Source organism: Lissotriton helveticus, chromosome 7, assembly GCF_964261635.1.
Source record: "Lissotriton helveticus chromosome 7, aLisHel1.1, whole genome shotgun sequence".
NCBI lineage: Eukaryota > Metazoa > Chordata > Amphibia > Caudata > Salamandridae > Lissotriton > Lissotriton helveticus.
Window position 1 is genome coordinate 842880328 of NC_136068.1, and position 25906 is coordinate 842906233.

The 25906-nt window shown below is 49.8% G+C and overlaps 1 protein-coding gene across 1 annotated transcript in view; it reads left to right on the forward strand.

Moving 5' to 3' along the window:
- Nucleotides 1–25906, forward strand: part of HSPA9 (heat shock protein family A (Hsp70) member 9) — a 360992-nt gene that overhangs the window by 273169 nt on the left and 61917 nt on the right. Inside the window, exon 14 of the mRNA XM_078653348.1 lies at nucleotides 18911–19005. Within this exon, the coding sequence (XP_078509474.1) occupies nucleotides 18911–19005 (95 nt within the window). The remainder of the gene's footprint in view (nucleotides 1–18910; nucleotides 19006–25906) is intronic.

Below are 25906 nucleotides of genomic sequence, written 5' to 3' on the forward strand. Positions count from 1 at the left end.
TCTTCAGCTGAGCCCCCTCATAAGATCTCTGACAGGTCTGAGAGGGCTGGTCCCCTTCAATCTCCTCACGGAAGTGAAAAGGAGAGGCAGGGACAGGCTGCTGGATTGGGTACAGCCTCAAAGGACAAAAAGGAGGTTACTATCGCTTCTCTGTCCAAAAAGGAAAAAAACGGTGACAAATACTCTTCTGTCACTCCAGGAACCGAGCCGGAGAAAAAACAGCGTCCGGAAACATCAGGTACGTCGACGACGATTGCTTCTGTGAAAATTCCCGCTGTTTCCTTGGCTCCGTCGACTGGCTCGTCGTCGGTAGCGATCTCCACGTCGACTACTTCGTCGTCATTCAGGGTTCCCGGATCGTCGACGATAGCTTCTTCCACGTCGTCGACGATGAGCTCCGGTAAGGTGCTGTCGACGGCCTAGTCGACGAGAAAAACTACGTCGATCATTCCGTCGACGACCAAGATTCGTCGACGAAGGCCGCTGTACCGTCGACTATCCCATCGGCAATACCGTCGACGACTGCTGCACCGTCAACGACGGCTCCGTCGACGAGACTGTCGACGGGTCAAAAAATGCATTTTCCACTGCAGAAGATGAAAATTACATCGGAAATGACGTCTCCGCGACGTGTTTCGTCGCATCCACCGACAATGCTTCTGGATGATGAGTCGGATGAGGATGAGAGTGGCCATTATGGAGATGCCTACAGTCCCTCAGACTTGAATGTAAAATTGCAGGACACTGACACGGAGGAATATTATGAGGATACAGGTGGCCAACAGTTGCATCAGTATGTTCCACAAGAGCGACGTCCGCCTGGTATAGGGCAGGACATGGTGGCCATGCCCGCCTCTTTAATCTCTGATCTACAGATGATGCTGCAGGACTATCGGAACAGGTTTCCTTCGGAACCTTCAAAGCAGTCTGCGCAACCTCCACCTCAGGTGTTGTCACAAGCACAGCCAGTTATCGGTCTGCCTCCTTCGCTAGTGGTGCCCCTCACGCCATCACCGGTAATAACTATGGTCCTTTCCCGGACACCGGATCCCGAACCAGCCAATACTGTCCAGCAGGACACCTCTTCGGACGATGAGGCTGTACAGGTGGATCCCTTGACTGATCCATTGCAGGACCCAGATTTGGATCAGGGTGACAGTGGGCTACAAGATCCAGACGCCACTGGTCGTGATACTTCGATCTCCCCTCCAGTTGACATAGGGGGGTTCCATAACCTGCTGGAGAGTGTCAAAGAGGTTTGGACTGCCGATTACGAGAGAAGAGTCTGAATGTTTCCTCTATGACTTCAAGGGACAATACAGAAGATCTGTCAAGTCCATTCCCATAATTGAACATGTGTGGGAGGAAGGTATGAAGATCATGCAAAATCCAGCCACTGTTATTCCGGTTCTCCCCAGACTGGAAAAGAAGTATAAGACCCCAGAAGGCAGTCCAGTTTGTGTTCTTGGACAGCCGAAGCCTGATTCGGTGATCTCACAGGCCGCCCAAAGCAAGTCCAAAAACCCGTCAACACCTTTGACTACGCCTCCGGACAAGGACGGTAGGCGCCTGGATAACGTGGGGAAGAGGTTTTCTTCCATGGCCAGCTTGCTTGTTAGAGCAGCAAATGCTCTCGCCATTATAGGCAGATACGATCGCCAGATGTGGTGTGACATGGAACCGTTTGTGGAACAACTACCAGACTCCACAAGGGATGAGGCCAAGAGAGTGCTGATGGAAGGAGAGAAATCCTCCTCTGAAGTTATCGACTGTGCTATGGATATAGCTTCCACGGCTTTTCGGGCCTTAGCAGGGTCAGCGGTGCTACGTCGCCGGGGCTGGTTGAGAGCCACCTGGTTTCGTCAGGAGGTCCAAAATAAGATCCTGGATCTCCCATTTCATGGAGAGATGCTTTTCGGTAAGCATGTTGATGATGCCCTGCAAAATATAAAAAAGGATACAGACACGGCGAAGTCTTTGGGATCACTCAACTATCGTAAGGTCCCCTTTAAAGGCGCTCGTGGCAGAGGTTTCTCTTCGTATAGAGGCAACACCCAACAGAGATATTCCTCGCAATCTTCGCAGTCTTATAAGACCCAATACTCAAATCAACGGCAGTGACAATCGGCGTCTTACTCTCGCCAACCTCCGCGAGGGCGTCCGAACCGGCAGGGACGTGACCACGCCAAGCGGCAATAGCGGCCTCCTGGCTCTACCTACTGTTCCTACCCTCCCAGTCACATCAGTGGGGGGGGGCAGGATATCATTTTGTCTGAACAGCTGGAAGTATATAACATCGGACAAGTGGGTCCTGAATATTGTACAGAGTGGCCATACGTTGGAGTTCCAAGATCTTCCTCCAACAAGAGCTCCGGGTGCCATCCGCACAAGACATCTGGGACTGCTCCATCTCGAAGCCCATCAATTGTTCCTCAAGGGGGCAATAGAACCAGTACCTCTCTCTCAGAGGGGCAGAGGTTTTTATTCCAGGTTCTTCCTGGTGCGGAAGACGGCAGAGACTTGGCGCCTCATACTAGACCTATGAGAGCTCAACACTTATCTCATCAAACTCTCTTTCAGGATGGTCACTCTCCAAGAAATTCTTCCTCTTTTGAACCCAGGCGATTATTTGGCGTCTCTGGATTTAGAAGATGTGTATTTCCACATACCGATACACCCAGCTCACAGGCAATATCTGCGCTTCACAGTGGGCAAGAGCCATTTCCAATTCAAGGTGCTTCCATTTGGCCTTCGGTCTGCACCTCGGGTATTCACCAAAGTGTTGGCACCAGCAGCAGCTTTTCTACGAAAACAATCCCTGGAGGTTTTCCCTTACTTGGACGACTGGCTCGTCAAGGCTCCATCTTTTAAGGAAACCTCTCAAGCTGTTTCGACTTGCATTCAGTTGTTCAGTCACCTGGGCCTTCAGCTAAACAAACACAAGTCAGTTCTACAGCCCTCCAGAGCCACACGGTTCCTTGAGGCATTTTGGATACCACGCGATGCACAGCTCGTCCTTCGGAAGAGCGTCAACAGAAGTTGATCGTATCAGCTCGCCAACTGTTCCACAAGAAATGCCTTTCAGTCTGTCAATACAAGTCTCTACTCGGGTCGATGTCATCCTGCATTCCATTAATACCTCATTGCAGGCTGCGAATGCGTCCTTTGCAGGAAGAACTAGACAAACAATGGTGCCAAGCAGAGGGATCATTCAACAACAAGGTGTTGGTGACATCAGCAATGAGAAGGGCATGCGAATGGTGGCTAGTACAAGACAATATCGCACAAGGTCTGACGTTCAGAATTTCACCATCCCCCCTGATCATGACCACGGATGCCTCTTTGAAAGGCTGGGGAGCAGTGCTCCGAGAGCTTCAAGTCAGCGGGCACTGAAGTCCAGAGCAGCGCCAGTGCCATATCAATTTTTTTGGAGCTGACGGCCATTCGGTTGGCTTTGCAGGCTTTCCTTCCCAGAGTTCGCAACCATACAGTGCTGGTACGGACGGACAATACGACGGCCATGCACTACGTCAACAAGCAAGGGGAAACGAGGTCGCAAACTCTGTCCACAGAAGCTCAGAGAATCTGGGATTATGCGATTCTTCACAGCATCAGTCTGAGAGCCGAACACCTGGCAGGCTCGCTCAATGTCAAGGCGGATGCCCTGAGTCGCCAGACAGAGGTGACTCACGAATGGGAATTGAATCAGTCCATTCTGGAGAGTGTGTTCTCGGTTAGGGGGACACCAACCATCGACCTTTTTGCCTCTCCGGTGAACGCCAAATGCCGGTTTTACGCAAGCAAAGTTCACCATCTGGGATCCCTGGGGAACGCCCTTTCGATGGCCTGGTACAGCGCATTCTTTTACGCTTTTTCTCCAATTCCCCTCATTCCTCGAGTACTCAGGAAAATGAAGGCGGAACCATGCAAGATGATCCTCATTGCACCAGCGTGGCCTCGGCAATTTTGGTACACAGAAGTCCTGCGGCTCTCCCAGGCTCCTCCAATTCGCTTACAACCAATTCCGTCCCTGTTGTCAAGGAATCTGGGACAGTTTTACCATCCGGATCCGAAATCGCTACACTTGACAGCGTAGCTCCTGAACACAGAGAGTTCCGTCATCTTAATCTCTCCCAGGAATGTAGAGAAGTTTTGTCACAGGCTCGAGCACCGAGCACTAATAAAACTTACAAGGCAAAATGGAAGAGGTTCTGCCTATGGTGTCAAAGAAAAGGTCTCCATCCTTACAAGTCTCTGCCTCATCAACTATTGCCATATATACTATCAGTGGCTAAGTCTGGGTTGGCGCATTCGTCTGTGAAGGTACATCTTGCAGCCATATCAAGGTTTCGGCGTAGTTCTTCAGGCCCTTCCTTATGGTCCTCTAGGATTGTTAAACAATTCTTAAAAGGCTTGTATCCTCCAGTTCGACCTCCTCCACCAGTTTGGCAGCTCAATCTTGTCCTGGCTCAACTCATGAAAGCTCCGTTTGAGCCTGTGCACAAGGCGGACTTGAAGTTCCTGTCTTGGAAACTTGCCCTCCTCTTAGCTCTGACATCCGCGAGAAGAGTTAGTGAGCTTCAGGATGTTCTTATTCTCCGCACCAATCCAAAGTTTATTCCGAAGGTGTCGTCTGAGTTCCACTTGAATGAACCTTTGATTTTAAAGTCTTTCTATCCGCGCCCTTCTACGCCTGCGGAATGCACATTACATTCTTTGGACGTTCAGAGATGCTTGAAATTCTACTTAGAGCGCACACGACCCTTTCGGAAATCATCCCAGTTGTTTGCACCACGGAAGGGGTTCCCTTTAGCAAAGAGTGGCATTTCCCGCTGGATCTCCAGTGCGATTCAATTCGGCCATCAGGAGGCGGGCAAGCCACTGGACAGAAAAGTCTGTGCACATTCCACAAGGTCTGTGGCATCGTCTGTGGCTCTCTTCTCTAGAGTCGCCATTAAGGACATATGCAGGGCAGCAACGTGGAGCAGTACTCATACCTTCACGAAACACTACTGCCTAGAGTCTGCAGGGCGAGACGACGCGGCTGTTGGTCAAGCAGTTCTGCCGAATCTTTTTCATTGAGAGGTGAGCTTTCCCTACAATCCCTCCATCCTGGTGAGCACATTTTGTTATTGTTTTGCTATGCTATAAGTATTGCTAATATGGTTATGTGATGCCATGTATCTACAAAATGTGTCTTTGTGATTTACTGCTAGCTACTCTGATACAAAGCATGGGAATCTATGAAAGTTCCAATACTGGGGCAAGAAAACAAGTTACTTACCTATAACTTTGGTTCCCCAGTATTGGTAACTTTCATAGATTCCAATGCGCCCACCCTCCTCCCCTGGGAAAGCTCAGTCTTTAGCAAGAGATAGTGGCGGTTTGCACAACGGCTACGAAAATCTGAGGCTCTGAGCTCTCTCAGGAAGGTTCTATGGGGTGAGGCTGCTCTGATTGGTCCTGGCAAAAGTTTGGTCTGTTTTACAAAAAGAGGGTGATAGGATACAAAATGAGATGAGTCCTAGGCCTATGTTTCTCTTTTGTTTCTATGGTTGTGATACTACCGAGGCTCCCATTCCGACGACGGGGAATGATACAAAGCATGGGAATCTATGAACGTTACCAATACTGGGGAACCAAAGTTACAGGTAAGTAACTTGTTTTCCTAGCCACCGCTTTGGGAGGATACTGCTATATAGTCTATGCAAAGCATGTGATATACAGCTCACATGCCTAGAACGGATAATGTTACTTACCCAGTAAGCATCTGTTCTGTAGTAGGGGATATCTGTGTATAGTCATAATCTAGTGAATAGTCCCACCCATGTGCGGGGACCCCGGAGCAATCAAAAATAATCTCTTAAGCTGCCTCCTTTGCAGTCCTGCATAGACACTTAAGAGAAAATCAAAGACAAATAATGCAGCCTATAATTACAAGGCTACACTGGCCAGTACTTCAACTTAAAGTGAAAAGGATAGCCAAATAAAATCAAATTTTACACATCTTGCCAAGTTTCACCCATAAAGAAACTTCCTTCACCAAAATCCTTGAAATTATAGAGAGGAAGGGTTGGACAGACAAGCCCCCATAGGCTGCTATTATGTGTCTGGAAAAGGGATACTGTGCCTTTAAGGAACTCTCCAGAGACCCTCTGTATCACAGCCAAAGTCCTTTTACTTTCAGTTCTTTTTTCCGGCTCCTGCTAGCAGGACCCTGGAGCATTGAGCTCTCCCTTTTTGGGTATTTCTTCAATTTTTGACACTTTTCCAGTGTTTTGAGCGTTTCACTCGACGTCTGGGGTCTTCCTCTTCCTTTTTGCTGTGTTTTTTAAATAGTTTTACCACCTCTTTTTGTCGAAAATGCCAGCTTTATTCGACAAGTGCCCTGTGTGGTAGGAAGAAGGCTAAATCTGACCCACACAGAGTATGTATACTGTCTCCCTTCCTCCCATGTCCCTGACTCCTGTGATATCTGTCACTCTTTCTCAAGGAAGACCCTGCGTGACAGGGAGAATATTCGTCTCCAAGGCCTGGAGCAGAGGAGACATGAAGAACCAGGTGGGATTTCTGGCCATGGAGGCACTCCGTCATCGTCCTCTGTCCGTGCTTCGGCCTCTGGGGGGCTCCCCAGTCAAGAAAAGGCCCAGATAAGGCACAGATCCCGGTCGACGTCGAGATGTATGACCACCATCTGCTCCCCTTTGACCAGGGCTCCGGGTCCAAGCGGCATCGCCGCTCGACGTCGAGGGGCAGGACGTCGATACCTCGGACGAGGTCGACGTCGAGGGCTTCACCGGCGTCGACATACCATAGACGTCAAGATGAGTCCAGGAGGCGACGACGTTTGCCATCGAGGCTGTGCCGCCAACGTCGACACGACGGTCGACGTCGGAGAAGACATTCGATGTCGGAGTGCGTCGACGTCTAGAAAATAGACGTCGAGAAGTAGAAAGTCGAATAGGTTGACATCGAAAGGAAAAATCGACGTCGAGGATACGTTCAAGGACCAGGACAGTGTCCCCTGCCTCAGTGGTCAGTCTGTCGTCTTCATCGGCGAGCTCCCGGCCGCGCCGGCGCTCGGTCAAAAAGAGGTCTGCCTCCAGAACATCTTCTTCGAGGCCTGCTCAGAAGAAGAGTGGTGAGCTAATCGGAATCGGAGTATTCACGTACCTACTCACCTTCTAGGCCCAGGACGCCTCCACCGCTGCCTCCGAGGATGCCTCCGCAGCTTCCTCCTCCTCCTCCATCAACGATTCCGCCTCCTCCACCGCCTCCTACACCGCCCCTGCCTCCTCTTCCGCCTCCTCCACAACCTCTGCCTGAGGTTCCGGCTCAGGTTCCTCCGCTTCCGCCTCCTCTAATACCGGCGGCTCCGGCGAGGCCCAGGAGATCTAGATCAAGGTCTAGAGGAAGGGATGGCACTCGCAGTAGACACCGCTCCTCCACAAGGTCCCGTCACCGCCATCGGACAGACAGGTCGTTGTCCCGGTACACGGGCTTCTCAAGTGACCGGAGGTATTCTCCAACATTATCGGATTCCCCTCCTACGAGAGTGTCACCTGTAGACATTGTGACATTTCAGGAGGTGCTGCTGGGGGGGGGGCAGCTAAGTTAGGGATCACATTGACGGTACCCACACCATCTACCTCTGTGATCTTTGAGACTTTGCACAAACGGCATCTCTCTCGCCCGTTGTTGCCCTTGGTGCCAGGATTGGAGATACCGGCCATGGAGCTGTTTCTGACCCCGGCTTCGGTGAAGTCGGCTCCATCTCGGCTGCAAAAGAAGTACGGGCCCCCAGGTTCTGATCCGCGTTCTTGAGGTCAGATCCTGTACCGAATTCTGTCATTGTGACAGCAGCTAAGAAACCGCATGCTACTGCCCCGTCTTCTACGGTGCCTCCGGACAAGGAGAGCCGTCAGATGGATTCAGCCGGACGGAAGGTTTGTGGTACGGCTGCCATATCAATGAAAGCGGCGAGTGCCTCGGCGCTCTTGGGTCGCTATGACAGTGCTTTGTGGGAGTCTCTGCAACAGTTTATCGAGCTCCTTCTGAGGGATAGGAGGGAAGACTTCCAGGAGATATTGAACAAGGGCATGATGGTCTCCAATCAAGTCATCAGCTCTGCGGCAGACGCCTCTCTCCTGGCGGCTCATGGTTTTTGCCCTGGCTTTAATTTAAGACTCCATTCCTGGTTGCGCCTTACCTCTCTCAAACCGGAGCCGCAGCAGAGAGTCGCAAATTTGCCGTTCTCTGGATCGACGCTCTTCGGGACACGTGCGGATGAGGAGATGGCCCGCATGAAGGCGGAAGTAGAGACATTGAAGGCCGTTGGTTTGGAGAAACCAAAGGAACAACGAAAGTCCTTCCGCCCGTTCCAGAGGAGATATAGTTCCCAGAAGCGAGGACAAGGTCGTCCGGCTGGCCAGCAGCAACAACCGCAGCAGCAGTACCAGCGGCAGCCTTTCCAGAAGCGGCAGAGGCGGCCAGCAGTCCTCATCGGCGAACAAGGGCCCGGCTGGGTCTAAGCCCTGAGGTGCTATTTCCCCCTCGTCAGTTACCCGCTCCGGTGGGGGGAAGCATACAAAATTACCTTGCAGAGTGGAGAAAACTTACTCAGGACAAGTGGGTGCTGAATATTGTTTGCAATGGATACAGTCTTCGTTTTTGTCAGCCCTCCTCCAGCGATTCCACCGGTTCGCTCGCAGTTCCAGCTGCGCGAGCACCAAGTGGAGGCCGATACCCTGTTAAGAAAAAGGGCGATAGAAGACGTCCCCCTGTCTCAAAGGGGAAAGGGTCTTTACTCACGGTTCTTCCTGGTGCGCAAGAAGGACAAGAACGAGTTCAGGCCCATTCTGGATTAGCGACAAGCAAACAAATGGATGCGCAGGGAGAAATTTCGCATGCTGTCTTTGCACTAGATTTATCCTCAGCTACAAAGAGGAGACCGGCTTTGCGCAATAGATCTACAGGATGCGTACTTCCATGTGCCCATAGCATGGAAACACCGGAAGTTCCTGCGCTTCCTAGTCGGCACCAATCACTATCAGTACACCGTACTACCGGTTGGACTAAAGTCTGCACCCAGGAATTTTTCAAAGTGCATGGCAGTGGTGGCAGCGCACCTGAGAAAGAACAAGGTGTTTGTCTACCCGTACCTGGACGATTGGTTGATCAAAGCCTCCACCTTCCAGGAACCGCAATTGCACTTCAACAGGACGGCCGTTCTGTTGAACCAACTGGGGTTGCACATAAACATGTCCAAGTCTGTTCCGATTCCTGTCGGGTGCCTACAGTACTTGGGAGCCTTCATTGATACTCTTTCAGCAAGCGTGTCTCCTTCGGAGGAGCGATGCTTATCGATCCTTCGGAAGGCTCAGGCTCTCATAGCTGTTCCCTCTACGACAGTGAGGATGATGTCTTCTCTACTGGGGTCGATGGCCTCTTGCATCTTCTTCACGCCACACGCATGCCTCCACATGAGGCCGCTGCAGGAATGTCTGGAGGATCAGTGGGACCAGAAGCGGGGGAGCTGGGACGACAGGATCCGGCTGTCCCTTCACGCTCAACCGTCCCTGAGCTGGTGGTGCTCAGCAGAGAATCTCCTCAAAGGGGTTCCATTTCACAAGGACATTCCCATTCAGACTATCGTCGCGGATGCTTCTCTCCACGGCTGGGGAGCGCATTCAGACCATCTACAGATCCAGGGAACGTGGTCCCCGGCGGAATCCACTTATCACATCAGTTTCCTGGAACTCGAAGCTGTTCACTTGCCACTGAAGGCCTTTCATCTGTCCTTCCAGACCAACTCCTTGCTTGTACAGACTGACAATACGACCACAATGTATTACCTCAACAAGCAGGGGGGCTCAAGATCGTGCACACTGTCACAAGAAGCGCAGGCAATCTGACACTGGCTGCTAGCCAGAGGACTGACGAGAACTGCTGCTCATCTGCCAGGTGTGCAGTATGCTCAGGCGGACGCACTCTGCAGGCTGGTGCAAGAAAACCACGAGTGGGTTCTAAACGACGAAGTGCTAGGAAACCTCTTTGACAGGTGGGGCACTCCGGACGTAGATTTGTTCACCACCGGCGAAAACAGAAAATGCAGAGACTTCGCCTCCAGGTATTACCAACCGGGGACTCTGGGGAACGCGCTATGGATCAGCTGGTCGAACAGCTTTCTGTACGCTTTTTCACCCATTCCCCTGATTCCGGCGGTACTCATCAAGCTGTCTCAGTTCCGAGCACGGATGATTCTCATTGCTCCGGAGTGGCCCCGACAGTGGTGGTTCACGGACTTGCTTCACCTGTCTCTCCTACCACACCTGCGGCTGCCGTGTCGGCCGGACCTTCTCACGAAGTTTGGGGGGCAGATGGTGCACCCCAACCTCATTGTTGAGTTTGGCGGCAGGTCTCCTGAGATAATGCAATATGGACACCTGAATCTGCCTGACGATTGCATGAATATACTCAAGGAGGCTAAGCGACCTTCCACTAGGACTTCCTACAAGTGGAAGAGGTTCTGCATCTGGTGCACTTCCAAGAACTATGATCCGACGACCTGCAAGGAAGATGTCATTCTTCCATACCTTTTGAATTTGGCTCAGTCTGGCCTTAATTTTCATTCGATTAAGGTTCACCTAGCAGCATTAACTGCGTATAGGAAATGCCCTTCACAGACATCCTTCTTCCAGATTCCTGTGATTTAAAGATTTTTTTGGAAGGATTGAAGAAAGTGTTTCCTCCTGTTCGGCGTCCTTCACCTTAATGGGAGCTGAATCTGGTGCTGTCCAGGTTGATGAAGGAACCGTTTGAACCTATTCATAAGGCTTCACTGCAGCACTTATCGTGGAAGGCGGCTTTCCTCGTGGCCGTTACATCGGCCCGCAGGGTGAGTAAGATTCAGGCATTGTGTTGCCAAGAACCTTATACTGTATTTCATGCTGCTAAGGTTGTGATGCGTACTCGCCCTAAGTTCCTTTCTAGGGTGATTTCTGATTTCCATGTCTGGACCTCGTCCCGAACGGTCGCTCCCCCACGCTCCCTGGCTCCAGCTCGCTATCACTGCTACAGCGCTCACAGCTGAATTTACTTCATTGGAGCACTCGTGATTGGTATCGTAGCTCTGCTGCTCTGCTGCTGCTAAAACTCGTGCGTGTTATTGCTGTAAAATTCATAGCGCTTTGTGCAGCATTGAGATTGGGTAGCGCTTTCATTAAATAGCATTGCATTGGGAATTATACTGTGGAATTGCAGCAGTGTTGACTGAATAGCGCTCTCACTGTTTGGTGCATTTATTCATTTTGGGCTTTGTGCTAAGTTTCGTTTTCAATCCCTCCCACCATTTTGTTGTTGTGCTTTCCCCTGGCCCGCCTCCCCGCGACCGCCTCCCACCTGACCCTCCCACCCACGAACACAGGCACAGGGCTCTACACCTCCCTGGCTAATCTGTGACCGCCTGGACCTCGTCCCGAATGGTCGCTCCCTGGTTCCAGCTCGCTATCACTGCTACAGCGCTCACAGCTGAATTCACTTCATTGGAGCACTCGTGATTGGTATCGTAGCTCTGCTGCTGCTGCTAAAACTCGTGCGTGTTATTGCTGTAAAATTCATAGCGCTTTGTGCAGCATTGAGATTGGGTAGCGCTTTCATTAAATAGCATTGCATTGGGAATTATACTGTGGAATTGCAGCAGTGTTGACTGAATAGCGCTCTCACTGTTTGGTGCATTTATTCATTTTGGGCTTTGTGCTAAGTTTCGTTTTCAATCCCTCCCACCATTTTGTTGTTGTGCTTTCCCCTGGCCCGCCTTCCCGCGACCGCCTCCCACCTGACCCTCCCACGCTCCGCCCCCCTACACTACCCTTTTAAGTCAATGTCCCAACGTGCAGCGTCCACGTGCTGCGGCCGCGCCGAAGGTGCGCCAAAGGTAAGCCCGTCTACGCCCGTCCGCGCCAAGACCGCGCCCAGCGCCAGACCCCCTGGCCCCCGTACTACCCACCCCACCCGCATTACCTACACCGCCTCCACCCTCTTAGCCCTTAACCCCGGCCGACTCCCCAACTGCGCCCAAGCCGCTCCTGGACACACCCATGGACCCTTCACATGCAACTCCTGCAAGTATGACGGCGCCAAGACCAACTCCCCATCCACTAACACCAAACAGAGACCCGACACCAACCCCCTTAAATGCATCCTGCTCAACACCCGCTCAGGCCACAGACACGCCATCGACCTCTGGAACCTACTAGACACCATCTCTCCGGACGTCGCCTTCCTAACAGAAACATGGATGAACGCCTCCTCAGCCCCAGACATCACCATTGCCATCCCGGAAGGCTACAAGATCATCCGGAAAGACCGCGCCAAGCAAACAGGAGGAGGCATCGCCATCGTCCATAAGAACTCCATCCGCATCTCAACCAGCTCAGACGTCAACCTCGCTAGCGCCGAGCACCTTCACTTCCAGATCCACACCGACCCCAAGACCACACTCAGAGGCACCCTCCTCTACAGGCCACCAGGACCCCGTGCACAATTCAGTGAAGACATCACTGACTTTATCACCCCACACGCCCTCCCTTCCGAGGACTACATTCTATTGGGAGACCTCAATTTTCACCTGGAAAAAAGCAACGACAGCAACACCACCGCCCTTCTGGACAATCTCGCCAACCTCGGCCTCAAACAACTTGTCAACTCCCCCACTCACCACGCAGGCCACACACTCGACCCTATCTTCACCTCCAGCAAACATATCTCCTTCAGTCACACCACAGCTCTCCATTGGACGGACCACAGTTGCGTTCACTTTATCTACAAAAAGACCACAACCCACAACCATCCTCAACCTATTCTGCGAAGAAACTGGAACAAAATCACCTTCGACCAGATCTCCTCATCGCTTCTTCAAAACCCCCCTGCCCATTCTTCGAACCCCAACCAAGCAGCCATTAACCTCACTCAATGGCTAACCAACAGCGCCGACAACCTAGCTCCCCTGAAAAAACGTCAAATCAAAATAGGCAGCAAAAACGCCCCCTGGTTCAACGATGATCTTAAGAAATCCAAGAAACTCTGTCGCTCCCTTGAGAAGGCCTGGAAAAAAGACCCAAACACCAGCACCAAGGACGCCTTCAAAAACGCCATCCGCATACACCACCAACTGATCCGGACTGCCAAGAAAGCCGCTTTCAAAGACCGACTTGACACCAACGCCCACAACAGCAAAGAATTATTCAACATCGTCAAAGAGTTTACCAACCCCAATGCCAACTCCAACGACATCACCCCCTCTCAAGCCCGTTGCGACTCCCTAGCTTCGTTCTTCCACGACAAAATCGCAGACATCCACAACAGCTTCAACAACCAACCCGGAGACCAACCCACCCAACCTTCTGCCGTACCGTCACCCCCCCTGAGCATCCTTAATGACTGGAACACAATCTCCACTGAGGACACCATCCGCCTAATGAACTCCATCCACTCAGGATCCCCCACAGACCCATGCCCTCACCACATCTTCAACAAAGCAGACTCCATCATTGCACCACACCTCCGAGATGTCATCAACTGCTCCCTCAACTCCGCCACCTTCCCGGACAGCTGGAAACACGCCGAACTCAGCGCCCTTCTAAAAAAAACCACAGCTGACCCCACCGAACTCAAAAACTACCGCCCCATCTCGCTCCTTCCATTCCCGGCCAAGGTCATCGAGAAAGCTGTCAACAACCAGCTCGCCGCCTTCCTCGAAACCAACAAATCCCTCGACTCCTCTCAGTCCGGCTTCCGAGCCAAACACAGCACTGAGACTGCACTCATCGCAGCAACAGACGACATACAAACTCTTCTGGACAATGGAGACAGTCGCCCTCATCCTCCTCGACCACTCCGCAGCCTTTGACACAGTCTGTCATAGCACCCTGCTACAACGCCTCAGAAACATCGGAATCCAAGGAAAAGCACTGGAATGGATCACCTCGTTCCTTTCCGGAAAAACCCAGAGTCCGCCTCCCACCATTCAAATCTGAGGCCACTGAAGTCATTTGCGGCGTGCCACAGGGATCCTCACTCAGTCCTACCCTCTTCAACGTATACATGAGCCCCCTCGCGGCCATCGCCCGCCAACATAACCTCAACATCATCTCCTACGCTGATGACACTCAACTGATCCTCTCACTCACCAAAGACCCTAACACCGCCAAAACCAACCTACATAATGGAATGAGAGAAGTAGCCGAGTGGATGAAGCAGAGCCGTCTGAAACTGAATTCCGACAAAACAGAAGTCCTTATCTTAGGCACCTCCCCCTCCGCCTGGGACGACTCGTGGTGGCCACAGTCCCTTGGAAAAGCACCCATCCCGACAGACCACGCACGGAACCTGGGCGTCATTCTGGACTCCTCACTCTCGATGACCAGACAAGTCAACACCGTTTCTTCATCCTGCTTACACATTCTTCGCATGCTCAAAAAAACATTTCGCTGGATCCCCACCGAAACTAGAAAAACGGTCACCCACGCACTGGTGACAAGCCGCCTGGACTACGGAAACACCCTATATGCCTGTACCACCGCAAAACTTCAGAAAAAACTCCAACGCATCCAGAACGCATCAGCCAGACTCATACTAGACATCCCGCGTAAAGACCACATTTCTGGTCACCTGAAAAACCTCCACTGGCTCCCCGTCAATAAGAGGATAACATTCCGCCTTCTAACCCACGCACACAAAGCACTTTACGAACTTGGACCCGAATGCCTCAACACACGACTTTCCTTCTACACCCCCTCCCGCCAGCTACGCTCCTCCCACCAAGCCCTTGCTGCTGTACCTCGCATCAACAAAACCACCATGGGAGGAAGATCCTTCTCCTACCTGGCGGCAAAAACCTGGAACTCACTTCCCATTCACCTTCGCCTCACTCAGAACCACCTAACATTCAGAAAGCAACTTAAAACCTGGATATTCGACAAGTAATTCCCCACCCTTCTCCAAGCGCCTTGAGACCCTCTGGGTATGTAGCGCGCTATATAAATTAATTGAATTGAATTGAATCAGACTATAACTTTACCTACGTTTTTCCAAAATCCTTCCACTCCAGCGGAAAGATCTCTATATTCCCTGCATGTCAGAAGGGTGTTGAAGTTCTACTTGGATAAGACCAAGGACATTGGTAGGTCAGACCAATTGTTTGTCAATAATGGGTAGGTCAGGACTGGTCTTGCCACCGCAAAACAGTCCATCTCGAGGTGGATTGTGTCCTGTATCCAGTTATGTTACCAGAAAGCTAACAAGACCTTAGGGGGTAAGACTAAGGCTCATTCTACCAGGGGCAAAGCAGCTACAACAGCTTTGCTAAGTAATGTTCCCATTGCAGTTATCTGCAGGGCTGCCACTTGGAAGTCGGTCCATACCTTTGCTAAACACTACTGTCTGGACTCTGATGCCAGGGCAGATGCTCAGGTTGGGCAGGCTTCGTTGAGAAATCTGTTTGCACAGTAGTGGTGTTGTCTTTTTCCTCCACCGCCAGATTGGTTTGTTGGTATTTGCTTGCCATTCTATTCACTAGATTATGACTATACACAGAGATCCCCTACTACAGAAGGAGTAGTTTCTTACCTGTAACTCCAGTTCTGTAGTAGAGGTATCTCTGTTATAGTCATAAGCGCCCACTCTCCTCCCCGGTGGAGAAAATGATAATGTACAGTATGCTACAGGCCTTGCTTTATACACCTTCAAAAAGAACTGAAAGTAAAAGGACTTTGGCTGTGCATCCTGGGATACTGAGGGTCTCTGGAGAGTTCCTTAAAGGCACGGTATCCCTTTTCCAGACACATAATGGCAGCCTGTAGGAAGGTAGATCCCTGACTATGGTTGCCCCCAACTTTTTGCCTGGTGTTTTGCTGGTTTTCTGACTTAGTTGACCTGGGGCCCTGCTATTCAGGACCCCAGGCCTACTGCTCTCTCTGTTAAAATGGATTCCATGTACCTTAGGTACATATCTAATTGGATACGGAGTCACCTTATCAGTCCCTGTACAGTGTACCTTAGGTACACAGGGCATAGGTGTACCCAGGGCCTACCAGGGGCTGCAGCATGTATTATGCCACCCCTGGCTGGCCATCCAAATCTGACACAACTGGCTGCACGACAGCTGGGGCAAGGTGGTGTAATCACCCTTTGCTTTAGATATAGTATACCTATATCTAACCCTAAAATGGGCACACAGATCTCCTATCAGTCACTCCTATGGCAGGCCTTGACAATCCTGAAGGCAGAGTGCTTGGAATCGTGTGAGATGGTGCTCTGGCATGAGCTGAGCCTGTCTGCGGCTTTCGGGATCTATCCCTTAGCCGTTTCCCTGATAACGCATACCATATACTCTTAAGTGCATTATAATCCTCGCGGTTATATGCCAACTCTGGTATCGCTTTATCAAAACATGTCGAGTAAGGTGTCATACGAATTGGAATACTAACCCCTCGCCAATTCTGGCGACGGGGTTAGCATTCCACCCTTCTAGAGGGACACGACATGTTGGTAACCTGTAACCCCGGTTAAAGTCAGACAGAGCCTTAGCTCCACAAAATGGATGCTGCCACCGAGACACAAGTCTGCCCTCCTGCTGCTGGGAGTCCTCCCAGAGCAGGAGGCAAGGACAAAGGGTTTCCTGCCAGGGGCGGTGCCAGCACCGTCCCAGACAGGGTTTTGTGTATTCTAGGTAGGCAGGGCTTTAGAGGAAGGTGACTGCAAGTGGCACCCCGGTGCTCACTGTGCATAGGCCGGCTTGAACCAGTTCCAGGGGCACCCCAGACCCTGAGCTGGGGAAAGCCCGCCAAAGGAGAGGGGTGTAACCACCCCCCTCCTGGTCCCACCCATAGGGCAGGACCTAGTCGCGTGCCAGCCCCCTTTTGCAGGATAAAGGTAGGAGCAGGCCCCCTTCCAAAAGTAGATCAATCTTTGAATCCTGAACCGACCTTCTACACGAAGAACTCAAGACTCTTCTCAAGATTTTCTCCCTTGTGACTAAGGAGTAGTCACCCTGCAGCAGCAGGCACCAACCAAGCATCGCGGTTTGTTGCCAGTCTCTCCTTCGGATCAAGACTGCTCCAGCACGACGAGAACCGGCTTCCCTGGCACCTCTGACCTCAACCTACATCATCAGCCCAGCTGTGATCCGTGGGTGCGACGAGACCTCGAGGGACCGGCCATCTTCAGAACTGCACGACGCTTGTCCAGCACGACCACCGAGTGACCCTCGACCGAGTGCTTTGGGGTGAGAGAAGCCCCGACCCTGAGCAGCTCCAGCACCGAAGTTCAGCCTCCCTGCATCCACGAGATCTGCGTGGGGCCCTTCTGCTTTTTGCTGCTCACCGCGTTGTCCCGGTCACTTGCCCGTTGGCTAGTGGCCCTTTTACGACGCTCCACGACGACAAACACTGCTGGTCTGGTTGCTCCAGACTGGCCCTTGCTTCCCTTCTTCAGAGAAGCACCCTGGACCCTCCTGGTCCACTCAAGATGCCATTTTAGGTCCACCGCGTGGGCCTTGCATTTGCCAAGACTTGTTGCCCCAATCCTGGGTCCAGCGACGTCGACAGCAAGTACCTTCGTGGGACAGCTCGCACCTCCATCCTGGTCGCCGACAACGCCTCCTGGTCCGAGAGACTGCAGAGCCCAGCAGCGCCCACTCACCTGGCTGAAGTGACTTCGTCCGGTGCCATCCTGGTGCCCACTCAATCACTGGCTAGTGATTCAGAACTTGGTCCCCTCTGCTTTCAGGTCCTTCTTCTTCCCTGATCCAGGCTTGGATCTCCACGAACTTTCTTCACTGGTCGCCTGCCAGCAACTTCTTTCTTCAGGCTCCTGGTTCTTCAACGTGGGTTTCCGACGCAACTTCAACCCTATGCAGCCGCAGCCCCTGGGCTAGGTAAACTGAGTACTCCGGTGCTCCAGCATAGTCCAACACCCTAAGTGTTCGGATCCACTCCCATTTTCGACCCAACTAGTCGGGTTCAGTTCGGTTCGGTTTGGCTATCCTTTTCACTTTAAGTTCAAGTACTGGCCAGAGTAGCCTTGTAATTGTAGGCTGCATTATCTGTCTTTGATTTTCTCTTAAGTGTCTATGCAGGACTGCAAAGGAGACCCCGCTTAAGAGATTATTTTTGATTGCTCCGGTGTCCCCGCACATGGGCGGGACTATTCACTAGATTATGACTATAACAGAGATACCCCTACTACAGAACTAGAGTTACAGGTAAGAAACTACTCCTTCTTTCCATGTAGACCTGTAGATTGACTTGCGCCCCCCCACCTCCCCGGGTACCTGTAGCTGTTGCAGTTCTCTTTAGTTTACATACATACGCATGGACATCTCAATTCTTTACTACCACTCCATTCTCACCCTTTACGGGAAAACAATCTGACAATGGAGTTGATGCCCATGTGCACTATCACCGAAAGGAGGAGTCTCCTACCTTGTGACTGGAAAAGACTTCTTCGAAGAACAACAAAGTGCAAACATCCGGATGCAACACTAGATGGCTGGAGTATGCCAAGCATGGGATTTTGCACCTCTACATGCCAAGAACAGATGCTTACTGGGTAAGTAACATTATCCTTACCGTCCCATTAGAAACCTGTTCAAAGTCCTCAAGCATATGTGGTGTTAAACACCAAACTTAATTTAAAGTTCCCCATGAGATTCCCATCACTGCTGATGCATGTCCCCTGAGCTTTGCGCTTGATGGCAATTTTAACATTGAAGAAATAAATAAATGCAAGCAAACACATTTGTGCTTCTTATTCCTTGTTGGAAAGATGAGAACAGTTCTAGTCTGCAAATAATTTAAGTATTTCAAAGCCATTGTGAAAATGTGTTTAAGATGTATACCTTTAATTTCAGTTGTAATTCAGTCTTCTGGTGGTTTAAGCAAAGATGACATTGAGAACATGGTGAAAAATGCAGAGAAATTTGCTGAAGAAGATAGACGAAAAAAGGTAAATTTTAATCTCCCTTTTCTGAACAGTGTGTTGGGTGGAGTGTGCCCTGATATTGTACAAATACATTGTCAGCCTATAATATAAAACCTTTATTCGCACATATTTACACTGATTATGGAGACCGTTCCTCGCACCCAAATTCATATTGTGATACACTGTCACGTAACCATCAAGCCTTCAGGCCAGTCCTATCAATGTATGAAGAACCTGCCTTCCCTCTGCTTAATCTGCTTTTAGGCTGTTCATGACCAACACATTTTCTAATTATCCTTTATATCCTAAAAATGTTCTCCCGGTTTGGATTTCAACTTAATCTCACCAGTGGCCATGGTGTAAAACTGGGTGTACTCTCAAAAAAATCTCTTTCTCCAAACTGCCCACTGAAGAGAGGTGACGCGCACTATAGTCACGGCTTGAATAGGTTTGTTTAACTTAGACTGCTATGGCCTACAATGAAAATTCTTCACCAGACTGCAAAGAATGTAAAATAAGTGAGCTGCACTGTACATGCATTTGTGGAAACGTAATCCTATTAAAAGTTCTGAAAGTTCTCCACTGATTGTGGAACTCAGGCTTAACTTCAGCACACTAAGCATTACTTAGGTCCTTTGCTACCTTCAAGAAAGTGACCCTATATTCTACTAGGCACTTGAATATAAAGGCATAGGATAGATGTTCCTGTGACATTCCTTGTAAAAAAAATGTAGAATTAGATAAATAGCCTGACATAGTTGGTGTCACACATTTTTCACATATTTCAATGATATCTGCAAAGGAAAAATTACAACTGTTTTTTTACCATGTGTTGCATAATTAATTTACTGTACTTGCGTACATAATGATTTCATAATTTTGTCCTGACAAATTACTCTTTCAGCAGATTCCTCACCTGACTATCTTCGAGGTGACAGACTGGATCTGTAAACTTACATTTTTTTATTCAACAATAGGTGGTGTTGCCAGGTAGTGCCATGTGGCTCCAGCCACAACTCAGCCTGGCCCAAATATGATGACATCTTAGTATGTAATGTGGCAACTGGTTACTGTTTTTTATATTCCTCATGCAGCCCTCAAGCTCTTCTTGGTGGTTCACTAGCAGAATGACACTGTTTTTTTATAGTGACTAGGCCCGTTCTATCATCTTATTATTTCATGGTTTACACATCTTACAAGGTGATGTGCTTTTTCACCCTCACAAAACATTTGCATGAAGTTGGTTTGTATCCGAATTAGATCACTCAGCCTAGCATGTCTGTTGTTAATGCACTCTAAAGCTCTCAGGAAGTGGAAGACCAAGTTGCTTTTGGCCAAAGCTGCAGGGATGTGCTGAAGCATTTCTCTTCCCCTTCAGTTAAGACTACCTACAGGAAAGCTCTCCCGAAAGATCTTTCCACACAAAACCCCATATAAAGCGCCATCGGAAGAAAAAATGCTTTCCTTCGAAGAAACCGGTATGTTTCTGGGTTCTTCCAGAGTTGCGACCCCAGGCTCTTCCATATTTTTGGAGCCAGTCCAAAGTTACAAAAGATGCAGCTGTTATTTCTGACCCAGTCTACCGATCCCACGCCAGCCAGTCCAAAGTTACAAAAGATGCAGCTGTTATTTCTGACCCAGTCTACCGATCCCACGCCAGTTGAAGACTTGTGGCCATGTTGAATCTTTTCAATATGGCTCCATTACTGTTCTGGGCTGCGCCAACCCTTTGCTCACCTAAATTATTCGAGACTGCGCTTACTCCGGCTTAGGCATCATAGTAACAAGAAGCATCCGTGCCCTCTATAGCACTAAAGCGGCTACCTTAGTTGATTTCACCACTGTCTTTGAAGCTCTTAAAGTTGACTGATCTCTGAGTGACAAAAGTTAAGGTCTCTTTCCATAGATTTACCTGGATGGAAGAACCTTTCAGGTTCTTTGTTCTTTTCATGCCTGTTGTAGGTAAAGACTGCACGGAAGACTAGGACTCCGAGGAGAACCTTCTTTCCTCTCAAACTGAAGCTGGCTTGTTCATGGATTTTCAAAATAAAATTATTCATGACACTTCTCCTGTTGGGGATATACCTTAACCATCTAGACTGCCTTTTGATTTCTTCATTTGTTTCAGAAGGATGAAAAGCTACAGAAGCATTGGAGCTGACTTCACCCTCCATCGAAGCAAAAAATCGAAATCTTGCAGCTCTCCTCTGCAGTTTTGAAACCTCTGCTGGCCTTTAATGAGGCAGTTTAAGATCCTGCACTGACTTCATAGGAAACCCCCTTCTATAGCCACTCAGGCAGCGACAGATCACTAGACATCACAGATCTGCCCTGTGTAATCCGAAGCTTTAGCCCTCATACTCTTCACATGAAAGATTAGTGGTTCAAGCTTTCTCTGCAAAATTAAATACAAATGCTTTTTCCCACAGCCACTCAGCGTAGTTTGACAGGCTTGATTCCATGATTTGTGAAAGTCTACCTTTGGCAGTCTTGTCCTTCCTAGGCCTAGCACTACATGCCTCTAGGGCCGAAATGGACAGCCATCAAACCTCCCTGATCACATGAAGAAGACCTCTTGGATCTGGTATTGGTTTGAATGCTTCCAACCAATCTTAAAATGTGGCTTAGATTCAACAGAAACCATAGCTTGATCCACGGGCATGGCTGTCACCTTTTTTTAATTTTATTTTTTTATTGACTTTTTATGCAAAAAAAAAAATGTACCATACATTCAGCACAACCGACCAATATACCACTGGTCTCCAGCTAGGATCAATTCAAAGCACATATTTTACATTATAACAAAGATATAACGTGCTACTGATTAAGCAGTACATCCCAGGCACATGACGGATCTCTTTGCATTTCACATCTTACATGAGGTTCACAATTGTAGAAGAATATGGACTGATCTCAGGCCCCACCCAACACCCCCCATAGCAGACGTGTCTGATTTCCATAGTGCTTCATGTCAGGTTCTTCTCCGGGATCACATTAGGAATGTCAGATCCTTCACCCCCTCCCCGCTCCCTGGCCCTATCAACAAATGGTTCCCAAATGTCCTTTGGCCTTGAGGCGGCAGGCATTAACTCCCGGAAGACACTCAGTTGGGAATGGCCATATGTCACATCTTTTATCCAATCTTTTGCCAAGGGTGCCCTTCCCCTCCCCCAATGCACTTCCACCTGACGTTTAGCGAACAATAAAAGAATTGCATGGAGTTTACGTTTTTTCACTGGTGTATTTTTTAACGTAGCCCAGCAGACCCCGCAAAGGGGACGGTTACCGAGACAAACCTATATTCTGATTGATGGATGTGAATATCGTGGACCAGAATGAGCCAAGAGCTGGGCAGTCCCAGGCCATGTGTAAAAAAAGAAGCGGAGTATATCTGCATCGCCAGCAACACTCATCTGCCTTGAGCCCCATATGATATAATCCTATTGGTGTCCTGTAATACCTGTGGAGGAATTTGAAATGAATCAATCTAAGCTTATAGGTAGGGGACAGCTCGGTGAGTTGACAACAATATGCCCATTGTTCCTCTGTGAGTGCCAAAGGTAGTTCAGCGTTCCACCCCTGCAGTGAGCTTGGCCTTAGCACCGGGGCATCCTCCTGCATGCGTGTAATTAGTTTGCGTAGTAGGAAGCGCAACAGGTTTTCCAGGGCTGAGAGTTGGCGGGTGGCAGGAAAGTCTTCATGTAAGGCACGGCATGCGGAGCGCAATTTATGATAAAGAAACATGTCCGCAAACGACACAGCCCGACCTTCAATCTCAACTGGAGGCTCCCTGAATATGTTACGGTATAAGTCTGCAAACGTGTGTAGCGTCGGTCTCTGAGCTATTGTTTTGCTTATCCCGTCTTTGACACCTGCCAGCATTGGGTTTTGCGCTAGTGGTATACAAGGGGCGTACAATATCCTAGCACCCGCCCGTCTTCTCAGCCCATCCCACTCCCAGCATAGTGTTTCAGCAGTGTCAATGTCCTCTCTTGGTCTGCTATGTGGCTGATACAGCGCTACCCTTTTAGGCACAGGCTCAACCGCGTCCGTTTCAACCGCAACATGCGGCTGAAACTGTGTAGGGTGAACCCAGTAATGTAAAAACTGCCTGCGCACATCACGTGTAGAGCTTCATATCTGGGGCTCCCATACCATCCTGCGTCACCGGCAGTGTCAATTATTCCCATGACACCCTGGCTTGACCCCCAGCCCATACCAGCGATATCAAAAGGGAGCGTATCGGTTTGAAAAAGGCCTGCGTGAGGATGAGCGGCAGGTTAACGAAAAGATATAGAAATGTAGGTAAAATTACCATTTTGGCAAGGGCAATTTTTCCGGCTAGTGATATCGGTAGACCATAATGCTACCTTATCCTCCAGCCAGTCAACAGCACAACCATAATTCAGTCTCCATAACTCCTGCAGGTCACGGCTAATCCAGATGCCCAAATATTTAACCTCAGTTTCCCACTTTAGTGGAAACTCAGTAGTCGTGACTTTTGTGTTATCTGTCAGGGGGAATATGACTGACTTTGCCCAATTAATGGATATACCTGCCAGTCCTTCAAATTTAATAAATTCTCTTAGCAGTGGATTTAAGTTTCTCGGGATCTGTACTATATAAAGTGACGTCATCTGCGTACAGTGAGATGAGTAGGCTTCTGGTGCTAAATCCAATCCCTCTGGCCGTGTGATGTCTTATTCGTGCGGCTAGAGGCTCCATTGCCACAGCGAAAAGTAAGGGAGATGAGGGGCACTCCTGACGCGTACCGCGTGAGACTGGAAAGGCTTCGGACAGGAGCCCAAATCGCAAAGAGAGATGGCCACTCCAGTGTATCAAAGGCCTTTGTGGCATCGAGAAATACTGCCGCGGTTTGCACATCCGGGTGTAGGTAGTTGTTTTACCGAAAAGAGTGTACGGAGATTAGGAGAAGTCGACCTGCCGGGAATGAACCTTGACTGGTCCGGAAGGGCAATGAGGGGGAGCATAGGCTGCAATCTATCCGCTATCAATTTCGCTAGAATTTTAACATCGACGTTGATCAACAACAGCGGTCGGTATGAATCTAACTCTGTCGGGTTTTTGCTAATTAATGAATACCGCTTTCCGCATAGTTTGAGGCAATATGCCCGACTCCTGAGCCTCCTCATACACTGCCAGTAGGCGAGGTGCCAGCTTCTCCGCATATGCTCTGTAGAATGCGGTTATCAGGCCGTCCGATCCGGGTGCCTTGTCTGGAGGCATGCCTTTTATGACATCAGCCTCGTCTTCAACTGTAAATGGGATATCCATGTATTCTGTGGTTAATATTGAACCAGACTAATGCTAGGGAGTCCAGGAAATCCTGCATACCTTCCAGACAGCTATCCTGAGTGGCCGTGTATAATTTAGAGTAGAATGTGGAGAACTCCCTGAGAATATCCAGTTGTCCTCCAACTGTGTCTCCCTGCGGACTGGCTAACTCAGGCTCATAAGCTGCGAACCGTGGGGTACGAATCATGCCAGCAAGTGTTCTCTCCGGCCTATCGCCCTCCCCATATCTTCGCGCCTCTGCCTGCTTCCCAAGGAATTTTACCTCGCGCTGTGCCTCCTCGGCATAGTCCAAGAGTTTGGTTTTGAGGAGAGCTAGGGTTTTGGAGTTATCAGTCGCATACAATTGCGCTTCAAGTTATATAATTTGAGATTCCAGGGAGGCAAATGTGCCCCTAATGGCCTTCAACGCCCTGGACTGGCGAGCGATACATTGGCCTCTGATGACCACCTTGAATGCTTCCCACAGTGAGGCTTCCATATCAACAGAGCCAATGTTATTTGCGAAATAGTCGGTGACATTCGTGCGTATTTCTCCTTTAAAAGCTTCATCTAATAGAGCATGTGGGGGGAGCCTGCAGGAGAACACACATGGCACTGAATCAGGGAGAGCCAAACGTAAAAAGCACGGGGCGTGGTCCGATCAAGTGTGCCACATCTATGACCCAACTGGCCACCTCGTGAGAAACCAGCCAAAGTCCAGCTGAGACCATGCTTTGTGGTACTCTGAAAAGCAGGTGCCCTCTCTAGTCATGGGATTTCGCAGTCTCCAAACGTCACTCAGGCCACCATCCTATATAATGGTATGCAAAGCAGCGCTTGCAGCAGGATGCAATGTGCGTGCCGTTCCGTGTCTGTCCAGTCCGTCATCTTGTGTCCACCAGACCCCACAGTACTGCCCCATAGAGTACACTACTCACAACCTTTGAGCTATAGAGTTTAAGAGGTGGGGCAACGGGCTTCGTATATGATAAGCAAATCTCACGCCGCAATGCCCCTGCTAGCTGAGAGAATTTTCGGGATGCCTTGTTCAACTGATTATTCCAGGCCATGCTATGCCACTATGCCCAAATATTCAAAGGAGCTAACCCTCTCCAAAGGGACATTATCTAGGACCAGGTTCCGTTTGAAGGATTTACGAGGGCGCATTATCATCAACTTGGTTTTGAGGGTATTAATAACCAAGCCCCTCGCATCACAGAAAGCCTTAAATTTGTCCAGGAGCTTCTGGAGACCCATAGGAGTTTGATACCAAAAGGGTATCAGCGAAAAGCAAAGTAGCTATCTTCTGATTTGCCAATGAAGGGGCATCAGCTGGAGTTGAACATAAAAGGTCGACAATCTGGTTGACATAAAGGGAAAACAGGGTAGGGGCCAAGACGCACCCTTGGCGTTCCCTGTGTTTTTGCATATGTGTAGAACCGGCTTTTTGGAGACCCCTTCCCACTAGAAGAGTCAAAGCCAGCGGTGCAGGGGACACCTAGAATCTACGGGTTCTTCTTGCTTGAATCCTACATTACCAAAGAGACCAGGACAACCAGCCGTGGAGGGAAGTAAGTTATTTATTAGCTCAAGCTAAGGACAGGGTCCCAGAATGGTACAAAGACAATTC